The sequence below is a fragment of the Lissotriton helveticus genome, chromosome 2_1 (genome assembly GCF_964261635.1).
Source record: "Lissotriton helveticus chromosome 2_1, aLisHel1.1, whole genome shotgun sequence".
Classification (NCBI taxonomy): domain Eukaryota; kingdom Metazoa; phylum Chordata; class Amphibia; order Caudata; family Salamandridae; genus Lissotriton; species Lissotriton helveticus.
This window is the reverse complement of record NC_136059.1, coordinates 1441338742-1441358537: the sequence shown is the minus strand read 5'-3', so window position 1 is coordinate 1441358537 and position 19796 is coordinate 1441338742. Positions and strand designations below refer to the sequence as shown.

General features: G+C 42.2%; 1 protein-coding gene across 2 annotated transcripts in view; it reads left to right on the top strand.

Moving 5' to 3' along the window:
* Positions 1–19796, top strand: part of CNOT6L (CCR4-NOT transcription complex subunit 6 like) — a 931406-nt gene that overhangs the window by 449444 nt on the left and 462166 nt on the right. For both annotated transcript variants that reach the window (XM_078676356.1, XM_078676357.1), the window contains one exon: positions 10765–10833. In XM_078676356.1, the coding sequence (XP_078532482.1) occupies positions 10765–10833 (69 nt within the window). The remainder of the gene's footprint in view (positions 1–10764; positions 10834–19796) is intronic.

Genomic DNA, 19796 nt, shown 5'->3' with positions numbered 1-19796 from the left:
TGCTCATGACGAGCTGAGCTCGTCATTACCACACCCGTTTACGTTGCTGTCCAGCACAGCAGGGGAAACTAGCAAGCAGCGATGTGGTTAAACTATAAACATAGCACACTTTAACCATTCATTATCATTTTCATAATTATTTAATTTCTTCAACAACATCCTTTGTTTCTTTATTAAATGACTCTGTGTTTCACTACCTGTTGTGGAGGGGTGAATAGAGATAGCAATAATTTGAATGATCAAATCAGGTCCCAGTAGTAACTGTGTAAAGTATAGATCTTGTGTGTATTATTAGTGGCATGTAAAAGATGACTTTTTGATTGCCTTTTAATAAGAATTATTTATTGTCACTCTTGAGCCATCCATTTTCCTCAGCAGTGCCAATGACCTATGTAGTCATCAATGAGTAGTCTTGAGTTGGATCATATTCCAATTTTGTGTAAGTGGTTTCATCCGATAAATGTTGAGTAACCTTATGTTCGTAGTATTCCCTGTGCATTAGGAGAGTGGTGCCACCTTTCTCAGCTTCTCTGACAATTAATTTCTCACTTAACCCTACATTTTTTATGGTTTGCTGTACATGTAGTGACATACATTATTTGTTTTCACTCCTATTACCAAATCCATTCACTTTTTTTGCTGTTACCCAAAGTAGAGCGGTTTTTGAGAAGAATAGTTGAATTTTAATCTTCCTGATGAGTTTAACAAAAACTCCTTGATGTTAAATCATTGGAGTTGAAAAGATCTCTTCCAAGCTCTTTACTCTGATGTTGATAAAATGTGTGATAACACGTTTGCTATAAGGTCTTCTTAAACCTCAAATCTTTTATTCTTCTCCCTTCCTTGTTGTTTTTGTTTGATTTTCCTCTAAAAAAAGAAAACAATTACTGATAAGATGTTATAATCTTTTTTACACCAGAAGGTCTTGGGTTGTTCAGTGACCAATTCTCATCATAACAATTCACAGGAGATAGTATCATGCTTATAGGTTGTCTTCTTTAACCTAATGTTCTCCAAGTAATATCTGTCTGACCAACTGTATACTTCATTGTTTAAGGAGTCAAATTGTCACAACTGTATTTATGATTATTTCTTTGTTCGTCATCATATTTATGGTTATCCAGTCTCATTTTGATATGTGTGAGGATTTTATCCCATTTTGAATCACCCAGTTACTTCTATAAAGTATTTTTCAGAGATTTGATTTCATCAGCAAGTTCAGTGCGAGTTTTGCTAATTCATCTATGGATAATAGTACTAAATACAGTGATTTGTTTTTTATACAGTTTATTAAAACATTTCTTATGATATATTCTAAATTCTAAAGGTAGGCTTTAAACTTGAACATAAACCACCTGGTATACTTTGCACTCGGAAGTATTCACCAAGAGTACTAAAGTATTGTATTTCTAATTTATTTTTGATGTAAATAATCAATCCAATTCAATTGCTCTTCTGGTTGTGTTTTTTTTTATTGACATATTTTCATCATGTCGAATTGTAGCTGCAGCACGTATGGGGAAACTGAGACCCTACATATTTCAGTTTGCTTTTTTCTACACATTTATGGATTTTGAAAATAAACAGTGCTAGTTTTACATAATCTTGCTATAATTCTTTAGAATTCTTGGGGAGAGGAGTTGGCCTAACGGGTAGGGCAGTCCACCTCGAATCTGGGGAACAGGGTTCGAGTCTTGGCAATGGCGCTGAATATCCTGGGATTCTGGCTAATCACTTAATCTCCCCATGCCTAACTATAAAACAAATAAAAAATCAATGTGTCCTCATGTAACGCAAATGGTTCTATGTAAAGCGCTCTGATACCCGATACCTTCGGGTCAAGTTTGCACTATATAAAACTCTGTAAAATAAAAAAATGTAGAACCATGGTCTTCGAATAGCAAGTTATAGTTCTATTTTACTAATCTTCAGGCTATGAACGTTTTTGATGAGTGATTGTATTACTAGATGCTAATGATATGACAGCACTGCTCAAGATTTGCTCACATAAAGTAGTTACTACCAATGCATTGACAATTAGTGGTGTTCACAGTATTCCTGCCCAAAAGCCAAATAAAATTGAAAACAAGCACTGATGCTTTTTGTTCAGCAGACCTGTTATGCGTATTTATTCAGCCCCTAGCTTGACCAATTTATAAGCTGCTTACTTGTTACTTTAGAAATGTTTGCTTCACAAGTTATATTCCCTTCTACAAACATGGCTGGTTTTCCTTATTCTATATTAATCTTGTATTCTTATTTGTAAATGTAAGAATGTCTAGTCACACATTTACTCATACTTGCAATGTAGGAAATTGAGTGTAAATGTTATTACTCACTATGACAGTGTAAAAAACCCAGATATTAGTTGCTCAGGAGAGAAACATCGTATGGTAGGGTATACTAGGATGGACTGAAGAGCATCACACCAATGAACTTGGCATGTTGGCAAAAGGCAGGCTGAGTTCTCAGCAGCTAGCAAGAGGAACAGGTATGGGATCTTGGGATTCATCTTGAGAAATCAGTAGCATCTACCACAGAATTTTAGAAGCCTCTATCTAAAATTTCTTATGTATACTTTTAACCGCTGATTCCTCACCTTGTGAATATTCCCAAGCACCAGACTGGCTCAGGAGGTTTTTTTCTCAGCAGTTCCCTTGTGCCTGGAGATGCCGTTATGCGGCTCGGCCTCTAAACGGTCTAGCCACGGTGTTGACTTAGGGGCCACAGTATAACGACACACACACATTTTCCTTTCCTTCTGCGCCTTCTGATTCTGATCCAAAGCTCACTTCCTCGATCTGTCACCTAACAGAAAACTATTCCAAAAAGATTCCAGTTGGCAGGGTACATGTCCCCCATGCTGTCTCCCCCACCAACACTCTCCTTCAGACAAAAGGCTTCAAACTGTGTGAGGATTCCCACTAACAGATGCTAGTAACAAACCCTAACTAGGTCGGTCTCTGGTGTCATTGGTCCTCACATAACTCTGTCATGCAACAAATGCACTCGGATGATTCTGAAGGCCCTCAGGGTCCATAAGGTCAAACTCTACATTGCTGAGCACCTTAGGATGCCCAGAAGGCCCAGTTACAGTTACAGTTGAGGATGAAGACGCATTCCTGGTCCCATGGCCTTTCTGAAGAGAGCTAGTCATCCCACTCTAAATCCTCAGGTAAGTTCAAAATAAAAAAAAACCTGAGGTCCAAACTTGACTCCCCTTGAATCACATAATTGTTGGGGTACCTCAAATTCTCTGTCCCTATTGCCAACCATGGATCCAATTCTCTCTCTAGTCCTGATCAATCCTGAGTTCCTTGGTTCATTGGCATCACCACAGCAGATTCTAGCTTTCAAGGAAGCTGTGGTGCATATGTTTGGTACCCTTCTGGGGCCCTTTGGTGTTCCTTGGGCCCATGGATCCATGGAGACCTTCAGTCTGGTTACTGCCGGCAGATCCGTCTCTGACTGTGCCCCTCAGCCTCACTCTGGGGTGTGCCCGACTCTGGGACTGACACCCTTTCTGATTCTACATACAACACTGAAAATGATGTTGGTTTCCCATGTATCGACGCCGGCTGCAACGATGCGAGAGGAAGCGCCCATAGTCCTTTCAAACTAGTCCGCAAATCTGCTGCAACCACGAGTAAAGTCTTGCCCCCCTCCACCTCTTGTGCGACCCTTTTCTGATTCTGACACACTTTCTCTAGCTCACCGATTTTCCTGTCCAGAGCCACATGAAGACGATGTTAGAGATGATATATCGCAAATGTATGATGATGAACTCCTTTTTCTAGTCCTCCATGAGGCCAGTGGCCTCAACACTTCACCTGGCACTGCCCTCAATTCTCAAACTGGGTTCTCAGCAGAGAATTCTGCCTCGTTCACTAGGGTTTTTAAAACATTTATTTTACGGAGTTTTATATAGTGCAAACCTGAACCAAAGGTATTGGGCATCGGAGCGCTTTACATAGCAGCAGATGTGTTACATGAGGACACATTCATTTTTGTGAGGCACTGGGAGATTACGTGATTTGCCCAGAATCACAGGTTGTTCAGCGTCATTGCTGAAACTCGAACCCGGTTCCCCAGATTCGAAGTCGATCACCCTAACCATTAGGCCAACTCCTCTCCCCAGTGATCAGAAAAGTGGCAGATGTTCTTTAGTTCCAGCTTCCCGTAGTGGAGGTTAAAGCAAATGTACTTAGTGAGGTTCTGAAGCCAGGGTAGACCTCTTCGAAAGCACTCCTTTCCTTTAATGAGGCCCTCCCAGACACTCTTTTGAGCACCTGGGCTGAAACTACGATCTTACCCTCCTCTTAGCAGACAAATAGTCTGATGATACAGGCTATCTCCCAGGGACCCACCTTTCCTCCTGCAGCGCCCAACACCAGAGAGCTGCATGGTTCAGGCTTCCACCAATCAGCTGTACCCAACTGTGTTTTTGACCACTCCACCACACAGAGTCGAAATGTGTGGACTAATTTGGTGAATGGATATTCTTTGCCAGCCTTTTCCCTCAGATCTGTTAATTCTGGTTGCTTTTGGGATATGTCGTGGGGCTTGTTTAACAATATCTTGCCTGCAGTCCCAGATGACCTTCATTCCAATCTTCAAGAAATAATTCTGAATGGCCATTTTGGTTGGGCCTTGACACCTCTCACTGTCTGGGTAGGGCAGTTATTACCAGTGTGGTGCTTAGACGCCATGCATGAATAAGGTTCACAGGCTTCCCTAGTCAATTAATCAATCAGGTGTTTGTTAAGCACCACTACTCACTCGTAAGGGTCTCAAGGCGCTGGTGGGGGGTCGCAGGTTACAGTCCATCAGGAGGAGGTCTGTCGAAGAGCCAGGTTTTGAGGTTTCTTGCAAAGATGGGGAGTGATGTTGTCTGTCTGAGGTGGAGCGGAAGGTCGTTCCAGGCTCTGGCCTCGCTGAGGGAGAAGACGCGGCCTCCCGATCTGGTCTTTCTGGTGCGGGGACCACGGCGTAGGAGAGCTTGGCTGATCGTAGGGTCCTTTGGGGTGCGTGGAATTTAAGTCGGCTGTTCAGGTATGCTGGTCCGCTGTCGTGGAGGGCCTTGTGAGTGTGGGTTAGCATCTTGAAGGTGACTAGCTTCGATGGGGAGCCAGTGGAGTGTGTGCAGGTGCTGGGAGATGTGGCAGCTTCTTGGCAGGTTAAGGACCAGTCTTGCGGAGGCGTTTTGGATGTTCTGTAGCTTGCGGGTGAGGTTTTTGTTTATTCCAGCATAGAGTGCATTGCTGTAGTCTAGCCTGCTGGTGACCAGGGCATGAGTGACAGACTTCCTGTGTTAGAGGGGGATCCATTTGAAGGTCTGACGTAGGAGGCAGAGGGTGTGGAAGCAGGACGACGAGACGGAGTTGATCTGGTGGTCCATTTTGAGCTCCGAGTCAAGGATGATTCCCAGAATGCGTGCGTGTTCCGAGGCGATGGGTGGGATTCCGAAAGCGGGGGGCCACCAGGTGTCGTTCCAGGTGTCCGCCTTTGGGCCCATAATGAGTAATTCCGTTTTGTTGGTGTTTAGTTGTAGACAGCTGTTTTTCATCCATTTGGCGAAGGCTTCCATGCCTTCTCGAAAGTTGTGTCTGGCGGTGTTGGGTTCATTGGATAGGGAGAGGATGAGTTGGGTGTCGTCTGCGTATGACACAATGTTGCGTCCGTAGGTTTTGGCGATGGGGGCGAACAGAGCCATGTAGACATTGAATAGCGTAGGGCTGAGGGAGGACCCCTGGGGGACTCCGCAGGTGGTAGGTGTAGGGTCCGAGAGGAAAGGGAGAATCTGACCCGCTGCGTTCTGCTGGAGAGGAAGGAATGGATCCAGTCGAGGGCCTTGTCTTAGATCCCTGCGTCTTGAAGTCTGAGTATTAGGGTGCGCTGAGAGACTGTGTCGAATGCCGCTGAGAGGTCGATGAGGATGAGGACTGCTGTTTCTCCTTTGTCCAGTAAGGTACAGATGTCGTCTGTTGCGGCGAGGAGGGCGGTTTCCATTCTGTGTTTTTTTCTGAAGCCGGATTGGGAGGAGTCGAGGATGTTGTGCTCTTCGATGAATGTGGCGAGTTTGCTGTTGATGGCTTCCTAAGTGACTTTCGCTGGGAATGGGAGCAGAGAGAGGGGTCTGTAGTTTTTGAGGTCGGTGGGGTCCGCCGAGGGTTTCTTCAGGAGAGGGTTGATCTCAGCGTGTTTCCAGTCGTCAGGGAACAAGGCGGTTGCCAGTGAGCGGTTGATGGTGTGGCAGAGCAAGGGTGCGATGTTGTCGGCGGCTCTGTTGAAAATGTGGTGGGGGCAGGGGTCCGTATGGGTCCGTGGGGGCCCCGGAGTGGATTGACTCCATCTTCTTCAGTGTGTCTTAAGGTGAAGGCCTGTCCCGTTGTCGATCTCTGGCTTTAGGGTGTCGGGGGTGGTTGGTGAGAGTTCCGTGTGTTGGTTGTCTTTGTCAGAGTTGTAGTAGATGCTCTTAATTTTGTGGTGGAAAAAGGTGCTCAGTTTGTCACAGAGGTCTTGTGAGGGAGGGAGGTCAGTGGACCCGCTGGTGGGTTGGGCGAACTCCTTGATGATGTTGAAGAGTTCTTTGCTGTTTTGTGCATGAGTGGATATTCGGTCTTTAATCGCTTTTTTCCTTGTTTTTCTGATGAGTTGGTGGTGGGCATTGGTGGCAGCTCTGAAGTTGTTGTGGGCTTGTGTGGATTTGATGTTCCTCCAGGCCTTTTCAAGGCGGCGGCAAGCCTGGACTCTCGAAATTCGGTAGTGAACCATCTAGCTTTCTTAGCGTGGGTGTTGTTGTTTACTTCGAGGGGGGCTATGGTGTTGGCGCTGTCGGAGATCCATCTATGAAGGGTTCGGGCTGCGGTGTTGGGGTCGTCGTTTTCCACGATGGTTGGGGTGGAGTTGCTGAGTGATGAGGTTCGCTGGTCGTCTGTGATTCTGGTCCAGTTTCTTCGTGGGAGCAGGTGCTGGTGTCTGTGGATGGTGGGTGTTCTGAAGGTGAAGTGGACACATCGATGGTCAGTCCATGGGAGTTCGGTGGTGTGTCTGAAGGTGATGGAGTTTCCTGATGTTAAGAGGGAGTCGAGGGTGTGTCCTGCTGAGTGCGTGGGTTCGGTCACGATGTGGCGAGTCCAATGTTGTGGAGGTTGTCCAGGAGGGATGTGGTGCTGGGGTCCAGTTGGTTGTCGAGGTGGAAGTTGAGGTCTCCCAGTAGAGTGTAGTTGGTGGACACGATGGCATGCGGGGAGATGATGTCCATGATGAAGTTGGCGAAAAGGCCGCGTGGTCCAGGGGGTCGGTAGATGAGGGTTCCTTAGAGGGTGGAGGTAGGGCTGTCTTGTATCTTGAAGTGAAGGTGTTCCATCAGGTCTGTGGGCTCGTCGGGGAGTGTGCTCAGGCGGAGGGTGGATTTGTGGACGATGGCGAATCCTCATCCCTGGCGGTTGGGGTGGTCCTTCATGGAGATCTTGTATCCTTGGGAAATGGCGATGGCGATGTCCAGTCCAGAGGTCGTGTTGGTCCAGGATTCGGTAAAAAATGCTACGTCCAGGGTGGTACTGTCAAGGAGGTCCCAGATTTCTGTGGCGTGCTTGTGGATGGATCAGACGTTGAGGAGGATGCATTGCAGGGTCTTCGGTTCGGTTGTGTTCTTGTGGGCTGGTTGCACTGGGTCCGTGGTCTTGGCAGTGCTGCAGGTGTGCCGGCAGCGGTAACAGCTGAAGGGTCTGTGGGTGTCGGCTGGTGATGCTAGCTTGCAGTTGTTGTTGAAGCCTGGATTGAGAACGTGGGTTCCTGGCGCTGGTCGCAGTCGGGTCACGGACAGGCGCAGACATGCTTGCCTTTGGCGTGCCGGCGATGCGGGCGCTGTGCGGCTTCACAGGGACTGCTATTAAGTAGGGATCGGGGAGGGCTGGACAGCTGGGAGCATGTAGGGGATCTGGATTGGGCCGGTCGCACTGGTCATGCTGGGAGGGAGGGGCCGCGGGGGCAGCAGCGGTGGGAAAAACGGGCTGAAAAAGACAAAAGGAAAAAGGCAAAAAGAGAGAGAAAAGTGCAAATAAGGCAGTAAAAGTGCAGGAAAGACACAGAGGACACAGAAGGAGAGTGAAAGGGGGAGATTGAGATGAGGGTAAAAAACGAGTGAAAAACAGAGGAAAGACCCAGAAGGAGAGTAAAGGGGGAGCTTGAAACGAGGGGAAAAAGAAAGAAAATGGAGGAAAGACCCTGAAGGAGAGTGAAGGGGGGGAGGTATAGAAGTGAGAGGAAAAAACTAGTGAAACAAGAGAGAAAAAGCGGAGCGAGAGAATGGAGACAGAGGTCCACTTGACCGTCTGGGATGAGGCGCAAGTGAAACCTGTGGGTGGAGGAGGGCTTCGAACACCAACACTCGGGACTGCAGGGGCTTGGGGGAAGACCTCACTTAATGGCGGATCTACGAGGGCGGGAGGGCAATTTCACTGACAATATGTCAGTGACCTTGCTCTAGTGATGTCCAACAATCTCTCATGGACGTGCCACTTGATCACACCAGTCTTTTCGGAGACGAGGTAGACCACGTCTTAGAGCACTTCAAAGACCTCAAATCAACAGTGTACACACTTGGCCTTGCCCCAACTGTATGGCATTTAACCGCCAACAATTTCGACCTATTCGAGACTTTGGACGAGGGATACTGCAGAGGCTGCAACAGACTTTGCCATCGTAACAACAGACCTCCCATTCTTTTCTAGGTAGAGGTCGGCGATTAGGCCAACAGAGTCCAGGTCCCCAGAGGCAACAAGATACCCAATCCCCTGAGCCCCTTCCCTGACCTCTGCCCCCTGCCTCCGCACTCCATTTGAGTCAATGCACAGTTGTACTTTAAACGGACTACCCCTGAAGACAGTTTTCCTCATAGCAATCACATCTGCTCATCGTATGAGTGAGCCACTGGTACTCTCCAGCAGCCAAACACTGCTTCCTTTCCCAAGACTAAGGTCACATTCCTCCTGAAAGTTACCACGCCCTTCCACATTGGGCAGTTTATTACTCCGCCAGAGTTCTTTGCCCCTCCTCAGTCTTCCAAGGAGCAAGAAAGACTCCATTACTTAGACCCGAAGAGCTCTGAGCTTCTATGTTGAGCACACCAGGGGCCATCACTTAGGCGATTGGCATTTCAATAGGTTCTCTGGGACAAAGAAGGATAGAGCAGTACAGAAACCAACCATCTCAATGTGGATTGTCCTTTGTATAAAAATCTGCTATAGATTGGTCAAGAAATATGCTCCAGAAGGCCTGCAGGCTCATTCCACCAGAGCCAGGGCTGCCACCTCTTCACTGGTATGTGTAGGGCCACTCTTGGAAATCTACCAATCTCCTACATGGGAGTCATGTCCACACATTCACAAAGCACTACTGCCTAGATAAGCCAGGTCCAGTGGAAGGCACATTTTGCCTATTCAGTCCTGAAGGTTTTTTCTGGTCTGAGCAATTCCAATGACCCACCTAGGGAGGTGCTGCTGTAGGATCTATTCAGGGAAGGAATGTGCAGTTGGAAGTATCCATCAGAAGAACAAGTTACTTTCCTTTGTTATTTCTCTTTCTGGTGGATACTCAATCTTACTGCAGATTCCTCACAGATTCTCTCACCTCCCCGCCTATGGAATGGACACCTTTAGTCCATATTAAAAAGATTCAATTTACAGATCCGCATAATTGATCGTTGAAATCTCTGTGTTTGATGGCGCAGACGGATATCGGAAAGAAAGTGACTGATGTATGGTGGTGGGTATATTGTGGCCCGATATCACTTTCGGTGCAGGACAGATCCGACACAGAGCCTCACAAAATCACCTACTCGCGTGCTAAAATCTCCGGATCCTGTGGGTGAAGAATCTACAACTGATGGAGTATCCACCAGAAAGAGTGTTACAGAAAATAAGTACCTTGCTTGTTTTTTAGGGATTGTTTCTCAGTTAACACTCGTAATAATTGCATTAATTAATGATTTATTTGTTACCTGTTATTGTTGTATACTCCAGGTTAGCGCTTTTCTAATTGTATTTCATTGTGGGATTACCCGATTTTTTTTATGTCAAAGAAGCCATTTGTGTAAAATATATGTTGCAAATGTGAAGAATTCTCAGTATGTATTTAGCAACGGTGACTCGGTGAGACATAATCTGTTTTTTCAGCTCTGGAGGCTCACAGGCTATCTACTTACCTCTATGGGCCATAGCATATCCCGCCGGCTAAGGGCTAAAATAAATAAATCCCTTGGCTCGTATCACTTTTTGGAAATGAATTTTTGAAACAAAAATGTCTTTTTCTCTGTATGTCACCCAGATTTTACGTAATTTCCCTCAAAGAAATGTTACCAGATATTTTCATTTTTTTTGTCAAGGATTAGATCTGCTGATAAATTGCTGCTGTTATGGGTAACCTCTCTGTTGGTGAGCTTCGCAGGGTGACACCATGAACCTCAGTTGACACACTTGTCAAGCATTGTGCATGGTTAAAGGTTACTTAGTGTCTCTGAAATATTGGTCTTTATAATCTTAGTTTTTGAGAAGCAAATAGCATATATGTCTGTGATGCTAATCTGTGTTCGCACATGTGTTTTCTCTACTGTGTGCAGTAACATTATGACTCCAGAGATGCTTCCATAAACTGCGGTTTATACAGTAGTTACGCCTAAATACATACGTTGAATGTGTAGCTTTAGTGTCTACGTTTTTAACCCATGTTTTCTTCTAATATAAAGCTATTTGTCTGTTTTAGTTCACCCAGAACAGCTTCCTCAGAGGCCATGGATTACGTTAAAAGAGCGAGACCAAATTCTGCCTTCAGGTAACTTTTTTTTTTCCCGGTCATTTGTTGCCCTAAAATGCATTCTTAGGTTAGAAATAAGTGTTTTTCTCAAAAAATAAAATTTCTGAATATAGCTTTTGATCTGCATTTTGGACAGAATATTATAACTTGATCTTCATTCTTATAAAGAAATGTTTCAGAAATAGTCTTTCCTTTTTTCAAAAAAGTGCCAGAGTAGCACAAATATGATAAATAAATCCTCCCTTAAACGTCTCTATACCCAATTCCATGGCACAGATAGGTCATCCTGTGCGTGAATAACAGCAGTTCCTTGTATCGCTCCTTGATGTTCACATCCAAAAATGTGTAAATCCTCTTGACATTCCACTAGAGATATCCCCTCTTCGTCGAAATATGTATAATACCCCTAATCTGGATAGGCATATAGTCTGCAGCTACAAAGTCATTGATGTCTTTTATTATGTGGGCTGACAGCCATTCAGGAATCAATGTCTCCCAAACTCTTCAGCACTTTGCGTGTCACATTTGGCTAGATTGTTGGTTTCATTATGTAGCTATCGTCAGCCTGGCCGTTAGTGTCACACTCCAGTCACCACTAAACTGTAGATAAATGTACTACTACGGGAAGGACGTGGAACTGTCAAGTCGTCTTCCACTTTGACAGAGCTAAATGAAATGACTTGATGTACAGTGGTTGAGAGTAGAAATAGTAGTTTATTTAGTACAACAACCCCAGAGGCATTCAAGGACCAACCTTCTCAGTAACTGTGCATCTCTGGACTGCCCCCTGGATTCCACACTCTGGAATCCAGTGAGCATAGAGACCAAAGTACATGACATCATTACTAAGATACAACATATCTCCCTTTCTATAAAAAACAACAAAACAAACTATAAAATAATAAACTAAATAAAAAACTAAAAGAGCAACAAATATAGAATGTTACAATTCCAATTCATGTACAGATATAATCCTTCATCCACACTGGTTTACACTTAGGCCTTGTAGATACAGACACAGAAATAGGTACATCATCTCTTTTCTCAATAGATGTATTTGGAGAATTGTCAGAAATGGGTACATAATCTCTTTTCTCAACAGATGTTTTTGGAGAATTGTCAACCAGACCACTCATTTGTTTGCATTCAAGATCATTACATCTTGTAATGCTTCTTACATTCCATTGCTTACCATCATCTAATTTCACAATATTACCAGTCACTTGAATAATTTGTTTTGGTTTGGACCATTTAGAGGAACCAGGTTTCCGATTTCCCATTAATTGTGAGCGTACCCAATCACCAATCTTAAATGCTTTGCTGCTACAATTGATCTTAGAATTGTGATTTTGAACATATTTCTTTTGATATTGACGAACTCTAATTGCTAGGTTCTTACCGTCAGTCACTTTTGGAATATTTCTAGACATCCATATGGGTTTGACTTTGGATCCAGCCACACGCCCCTTTAACAAGAAAAATGGAGATATTCCCGTAGCTGTATGGGGAGTATTTCTATAACACCATAACATCTCCTTAACAGCATCTTTACAGTCATCATTATTGTTGCTGGCAAGTTGAATGCATTCCTTCAACACTCGGTTGAATCTTTCTATCAAACCATTTTCTCTTGGATTATATACAGAGGTAGTATTGTGTTTTACACCAACTTTGTTAAGGTAAGCGGAAAATTCCTCTGCTATAAATTGCGGACCATTGTCTGATTGAATGGCATTTGGATATCCCTCTCTACGAAAATTTTCTTCGCAAAATTCAATAATATTGAAGGCCTTGATGTCCCTTACAAAAGCCACTTCAGGCCATTTAGAATGAAAATCCATTAAGACAATTGCAAACTTATTTTCAATACCCTTAACATGAAATGGACCACAAATATCAATGGCAACTTTGTCCCAAGGCTTCTCAGGAAAAGAAGTTGCAGAAATAGTAGTTTCTTGGGATTTGTGAGATTTGTCACTAGACATACATGCTAGGCAACTTCTAACACATCTGTCTATGTCTTTGTCCATTCCAACCCACCAGAAATCATTCCTAGCTCTTCTTTTCATGCTAGTCATTCCACTGTGTCCTTCATGTAACAAATTCAATAATTTGTCACGCAAAACTGCAGGTACAACTAATCTGTCACCCCTTTTAAGAATGCCATCATAAAAAGATAATTCCGGCCAAACCATCTTATAATCGGCCAAAATAGATTTGTCCAGATATGACAGATCAACACCAACATGTAAGTTATTGATAATCTGCTGTAGCAAGGTGTCATCGGTTACAGCTTGAACCCATTCTTGTTCACTAAATGCATTATTACAGGATTCTTCGATACTGGCAATTAACCACTCATCATTATCGTCAGTTGTATCATCCTTGACATAAGGCAAAGGAAGGCGAGATAAACAGTCTGCATTTATATTTTTATGACCAGGAACATAGTTTATTTGAAAATTATAATCCTGCAGTCTATATAACCACTTTGCTATTCTAGGTGTGGCTCTTGAAGCACCTTTAGTGGTAAAAATATCAATGAGAGGTCGGTGATCAGTTCTTAATTCAAATGAAGTTCCCCAAATAAAAGTCTTGAAATGGTCTACACCCCACCAACATGCTAACGCTTCCTTTTCAATTACGGAATATGAAGGTTCAGCACCCTTAAGTGTGCGAGATGCAAATGCTATAATTCGTTCAGCTCCATTGTGTTTTTGCATAAGAACAGCACCTAAACCATAAGCACTAGAGTCCACAACAATTATAGAAGGATGATCAGGATCATACGGTTTTAGAGCTACAGCTTTTGTGATATCATTTTTGATGTTCTCAAAAGCTTGTTGACACAAGGTTGACCATGCAAAAGAAGTACCCTTTTTCATTAGTAATCTTAAATTATACACTTTGTCAGCAAAGTTTGGGACAAATTTAGAGTAATATTCTGCAAGTCCCAAAAATGATCGTAACTGATCTTTATTAATGGGGTGAGGTGCTTTTTCAATGGCTTCCAATAATTTCATCTTAGGTTTAACACCTTCATTGGAAATGGTATGACCAAGATAATCAATTTCTTTCACCCCAAACTTGCATTTTTCACCACATACAGTCAGACCAGCATCCTGTAATTTCTGCAACACACTGTGTACTGCATGGTCATGAGAAAGTAAATCTTTCCCCCAAATAAGAATATCGTCTTGAAATATTCTCACATTTAATTCATTCTTCAAAATACTGCACATGACTCTCTGGAAAACTGAGGATGCAGATGCCAATCCAAATGGCATTCTGAGATACTGAAAAGCACCCTCAGGTGTAATGAAAGATGTTAGATGTCTAGAGTCAGAATGTAATTTGATTTGGTGGTAAGCATTTGACAAATCAATTGATGAGAAATACATGGCATCTTTAATACTTGAAATCATTTTATTGATATGTGGCAGAGGATATCTATCAACCCAAATATTTTTATTCAAATCTCTCAGGTCCACACACATCCTAATTTTTCCATTCGTTTGGCGAGCCAAAACGATGGGACTAAGCCAATCTGAAGCTTCAATAGGTTCTATTACTTTGGCATCACACAATCTATTTAATTCTTCCTTCAAAGGATTCCGTAGGGCAAATGGTACATTCCTCACCTTATGAACAGATGGAATATTGTCTGCTTTTAAAATGATTTTATGTTCAAATTTGATTAAACATCCTAAATCTTTGCTAAATAATTTGGGAAAAACAGATTCCCATCTTGAAGATGATTCTTCATTAGTTAATAATACATGTTCAAGATAATCATTAGCCAAAACCACCTGATCAGGATGAAAAGTCTTGAAATGGTCTACACCCCACCAACATGCTAACGCTTCCTTTTCAATTACGGAATATGAAGGTTCAGCACCCTTAAGTGTGCGAGATGCAAATGCTATAATTCGTTCAGCTCCATTGTGTTTTTGCATAAGAACAGCACCTAAACCATAAGCACTAGAGTCCACAACAATTATAGAAGGATGATCAGGATCATACGGTTTTAGAGCTACAGCTTTTGTGATATCATTTTTGATGTTCTCAAAAGCTTGTTGACACAAGGTTGACCATGCAAAAGAAGTACCCTTTTTCATTAGTAATCTTAAATTATACACTTTGTCAGCAAAGTTTGGGACAAATTTAGAGTAATATTCTGCAAGTCCCAAAATGATCGTAACTGATCTTTATTAATGGGGTGAGGCGCTTTTTCAATGGCTTCCAATAATTTCATCTTAGGTTTAACACCTTCATTGGAAATGGTATGACCAAGATAATCAATTTCTTTCACCCCAAACTTGCATTTTTCACCACATACAGTCAGACCAGCATCCTGTAATTTCTGCAACACACTGTGTACTGCATGGTCATGAGAAAGTAAATCTTTCCCCCAAATAAGAATATCGTCTTGAAATATTCTCACATTTAATTCATTCTTCAAAATACTGCACATGACTCTCTGGAAAACTGAGGATGCAGATGCCAATCCAAATGGCATTCTGAGATACTGAAAAGCACCCTCAGGTGTAATGAAAGATGTTAGATGTCTAGAGTCAGAATGTAATTTGATTTGGTGGTAAGCATTTGACAAATCAATTGATGAGAAATACATGGCATCTTTAATACTTGAAATCATTTCATTGATATGTGGCAGAGGATATCTATCAACCCAAATATTTTTATTCAAATCTCTCAGGTCCACACACATCCTAATTTTTCCATTGGTTTTGCGAGCCAAAACGATGGGACTAAGCCAATCTGAAGCTTCAATAGGTTCTATTACTTTGGCATCACACAATCTATTTAATTCTTCCTTCAAAGGATTCCGTAGGGCAAATGGTACATTCCTCACCTTATGAACAGATGGAATATTGTCTGCTTTTAAAATGATTTTATGTTCAAATTTGATTAAACATCCTAAATCTTTGCTAAATAATTTGGGAAAAACAGATTCCCATCTTGAAGATGATTCTTCATTAGTTAATAATACATGTTCAAGATAATCATTAGCCAAAACCACCTGATCAGGATGATTAGGATTTAATACTAACCCCATCTTTTTAAGATCTTTCCAACTTAATAAAGCACGTCCCTGTTCGACAACATAAACTTTAGTTGAACAAGACCTACCTTTGAAAGTTACCTTGGCATTAAAATAACCTAAAACAGGTAACTTGATGCCACAATAACCTTTAGGTCGTGCATCAGAGGTTATTAAGGTGTCTTTGTTTCCATTTTCCCACATATTTTTATCAATGATAGTGTACGGCGAACATGAATCCGCCCAAAGCATCATGTACACTTCATTTATTAGCACTTCACATTTAGGTGGACAATAATCTTCAGAAATATCATTAACAAAATCATCCTGCAGCATCATTACTTCAATATCATTATCATTGCCGTCACATTCTTCATCATCACTGTCAACATGAGATTCCACAAGATTTACTGAACGCTTCCAATTACTGTAATCACCAGTTCTACACCATTTGGCAAAATGACCATTTTTTTTGCATTTAATGCATGTAACTTTGCTAGCAGGACATTTATTGAAATCCGCAGTGTGTTTTTGACTACCGCACCTAAAACACACTCTTTTGGTAAAACTAGACTTATTTCTAGAAAAATTAGGTTTAACCTCTTTGTTGTCACTTTTATAATCAGATTTTCTATAACCCGTAGTTAAAGCATTAACATTACCAGATTCATCTTTAGAACCTAACTCTTTAACATAATGGGAAGTATTCTCCATTTTTCTAGCAGTATCAAGTGTTTTCTGTAAAGATGGATTCTTGAGCTCAAGTAAACGTTCTTGAATTTTGATGTTTTTAATTCTATTTATAAATTGATCTCTTATTATCTCTTCGTGTAAATCTTTGAACTTACATGTGATGGCCAAGGTTCTTAAACATGCTACATATTGTTGCACATTTTCACCAGCCAATTGTGTTCTAGAGAAAAATTTGTGTCTTTCAACTACAATGCTCGTTTTCTTCCCATAATTTTCTTCCAACGCTTTTAAAGCATCAGAATATACATCAATAGATGTATCATTCGAGCTGGTTTCACTGGTTTCACTAGTTCCATCATTATCAATAACTGTTGAAACAACACGATTTACTACAGGTAGAGTTTTTAAAACTTTTCTGCCTTCGACACCTAAATTGTGCTTAAGTAATGCTAGTTTTCTTGATGGTAAGAATACATCACCGCCTATCGCCTCTAAATAGGTCTCAAAAGATTCTGACCAATCCTCCCAATTCATAGAAGGAGGACCTGGATATTGTAAAAACTTGGGAGGAGCAACTACAGAAGATGAAACATCCATATTGATTAAATAAAATTGTAAATATCAGAACACCACTTTGTGAATGAAATGATAAAATAATCAACTAAAATAAATAATGTAGTCACCGTTGTCGAGATAGATTATAAATAAATGAACTAAAATAAATAATGTAGTCATCGTTGTCAATAGTTGGTGTTTGCTTGTATAATTGTTACCAGAAGTTTATTTCATAAAGTATACACCTGTTGCTCAAAGTTCATCTCATGCTCAAAGTTCATCTCATGGTAATACTGTGTATACATAGAATGAATAAATAGTCTTGTTTACTAATGCGCGTTAAATTTTTTGCCATGTGATGATTTCAGTAATAACAAATTGTACATTTGCCGAAATGTAAACTTGCCGAGTTTATGAGGAAATCACATCCGACGAGCGAAATAGCATTGGTTGCTCACATCCGAAGAGTGAAATAGCATTGGTTGCTATGGATAACTAAGATGGCCGCTTCAGTACGTGTTTAACGTGAGAGCGTCAAACGTGATGATGCAGTTGATCAACGTTAGAGCGTTAGGCGTGCTGATGCAGTAACGCGGTGACACGGTGATCAGGAAAGAAACTGTAGTGCACGCGAAGGTAGTGGCAATCAACACGGCGGCATTTTTCAAAATATTTAACGATGTAAGTCCGATGTATTACTCCGATGTAATTCTTAACATGGCGGCATCTTTTAAAGTATGTAACGCTGTAAAACTGTTGTAATCCTTAATATGACAGAGGAGAAAACGATTTTTCGCAATTAAGTTGGCATTAAAATCACGATGTTGCGCGCTATGTTGACATGCCAGAATAGTTTCAAAAATAGATTCAAATGATTTTCTTAAGTAAATTCCAATTTAAGCGCAAAAATAAGGTTCTATTTGTTTTAAAAAGAAAAACGTATAATATAAATATTCATTAGGTACCTTGAAACTTTCATAAAACGTTCAGCCGTAATCTGGGGTTGTGTGAAGAAAATCTTCAGTTTCAGTCCAAGTCAATTTTTCTTCATTGTGTTCTTCAAATGGATCCCATCCTCGTGGCCACTGAAATGACTTGAAGTACAGTGGTTGAGAGTAGAAATAGTAGTTTATTTAGTACAACAACCCCAGAGGCATTTAAGGACCAACCTTCTCAGTAACTGTGCATCTCTGGACTGCCCCCTGGATTCCACACTCTGGAATCCAGTGAGCATAGAGACCAAAGTACATGACATCATCACTAAGATACAACACTAAACACGTCCAAGACTGGTCGGCACTGACGTGGAAGAGAGCGGAGAGGAATAAGGGTATGGGAAAAGGCACCCAAGAGACACTTTCTGTTTATAGTCACACAGCTCGCCTCATAAGGTAAATGTTTTCTCTGATTTTCTGCAGTGTCTCATGAGTGACTGCTTCTCTGTACTAGACCAAACACAATACTACTGGTACTCCATGCTCTTACATCAATATAAAATGATCACAGTTTTTTCCATTTGCGTGCATTTTGCATGAATGGTAACATTCTAAGGAAATCAGACCTAATCAGAATTTACTCTAGGAACTGATGCACTATGGTAAACGTTAGGTCTGTGCGAAATTTAAATTAGGCCTACTTGGCTGGTGACATGTTTCCCTGAGTTTGCAAACCCACACTTGTCCAATGGCTGGATCAGCCTTGAGAATAAAATGTCACTGATAACGCTTATTGTAAAGGAAAAGCCACTGGTGATTTTTAGCCAACACGTGATTTTGAAGCCGACAAGTTAACTGGTAGATGTCTTAAAACTTGGCAAACACTTGTGGATGAGGCACCACCCTGCCCCGAGCAGGCGAGGAGGCTCTGTTTCCTGGCAATCACCTCAGCCTGTGGTGACCTAGCTCAAAGCCATGGTTTTGCCAGCTTCTCACTGGGGATTACTGTAACTGCTCAGCCAGAAGGTGCCCAGGACGCATTCCCCCAGTCTGACAGCACCCTGCTAGGTGGCTGTGCCTAATGGCTTAGCCTTCATGGAGGTCTTATCTCTGCTCCACTCCCTGGAGGGTTATGAGAGTCTTCCTCAGTCTGTAGCCGTTGTGCTACAGACTGAGGAGGTCCATCTTAGGCGCTAACTACCAGAGTGGCCATACACTCTGAGATAAGCGCTCAGGAGGCTCCTTCCTACAGCTGCCTCCCTGTGAATAGGCTGGTGCCTGCTTCAGCCAGTAGGCTTCTTAGCCATTTAAAGTTTGAGAATAAGCTAAGATCATTTTTTGTCCTAAAACCTCTGAATATTTGTTTTACCAGATAAAGCTGGGGTTTCCCAGTTCCAACTATTCTGAGAAAAACTTCAAAGGGAACCAGCTATTAGAAGGTTCAATTAGTCTTTTACCCCTACACCTAAGTCGGATGACTGATTTGCACGTCCAGACCACTATGGACTTCCACTTCAGTTTCCTCTGGCTTTCACCTGCCCAGGCATAGTTCCCACCTTTCGTGTCCTATCACACACACTCATGCTCCCCCGGGATGCCACCTGCAGGAAAAGAGTGACCCTAGGTAAAGGTCTCTCAAAAGGCATCTCCGCTCCAGGGAGACCGACCTTCCTGCTGTGTTTGAATCTTCCAGGCAGACTGCATGTACCACATCTGTTTACTTTGTGACAGTTTTA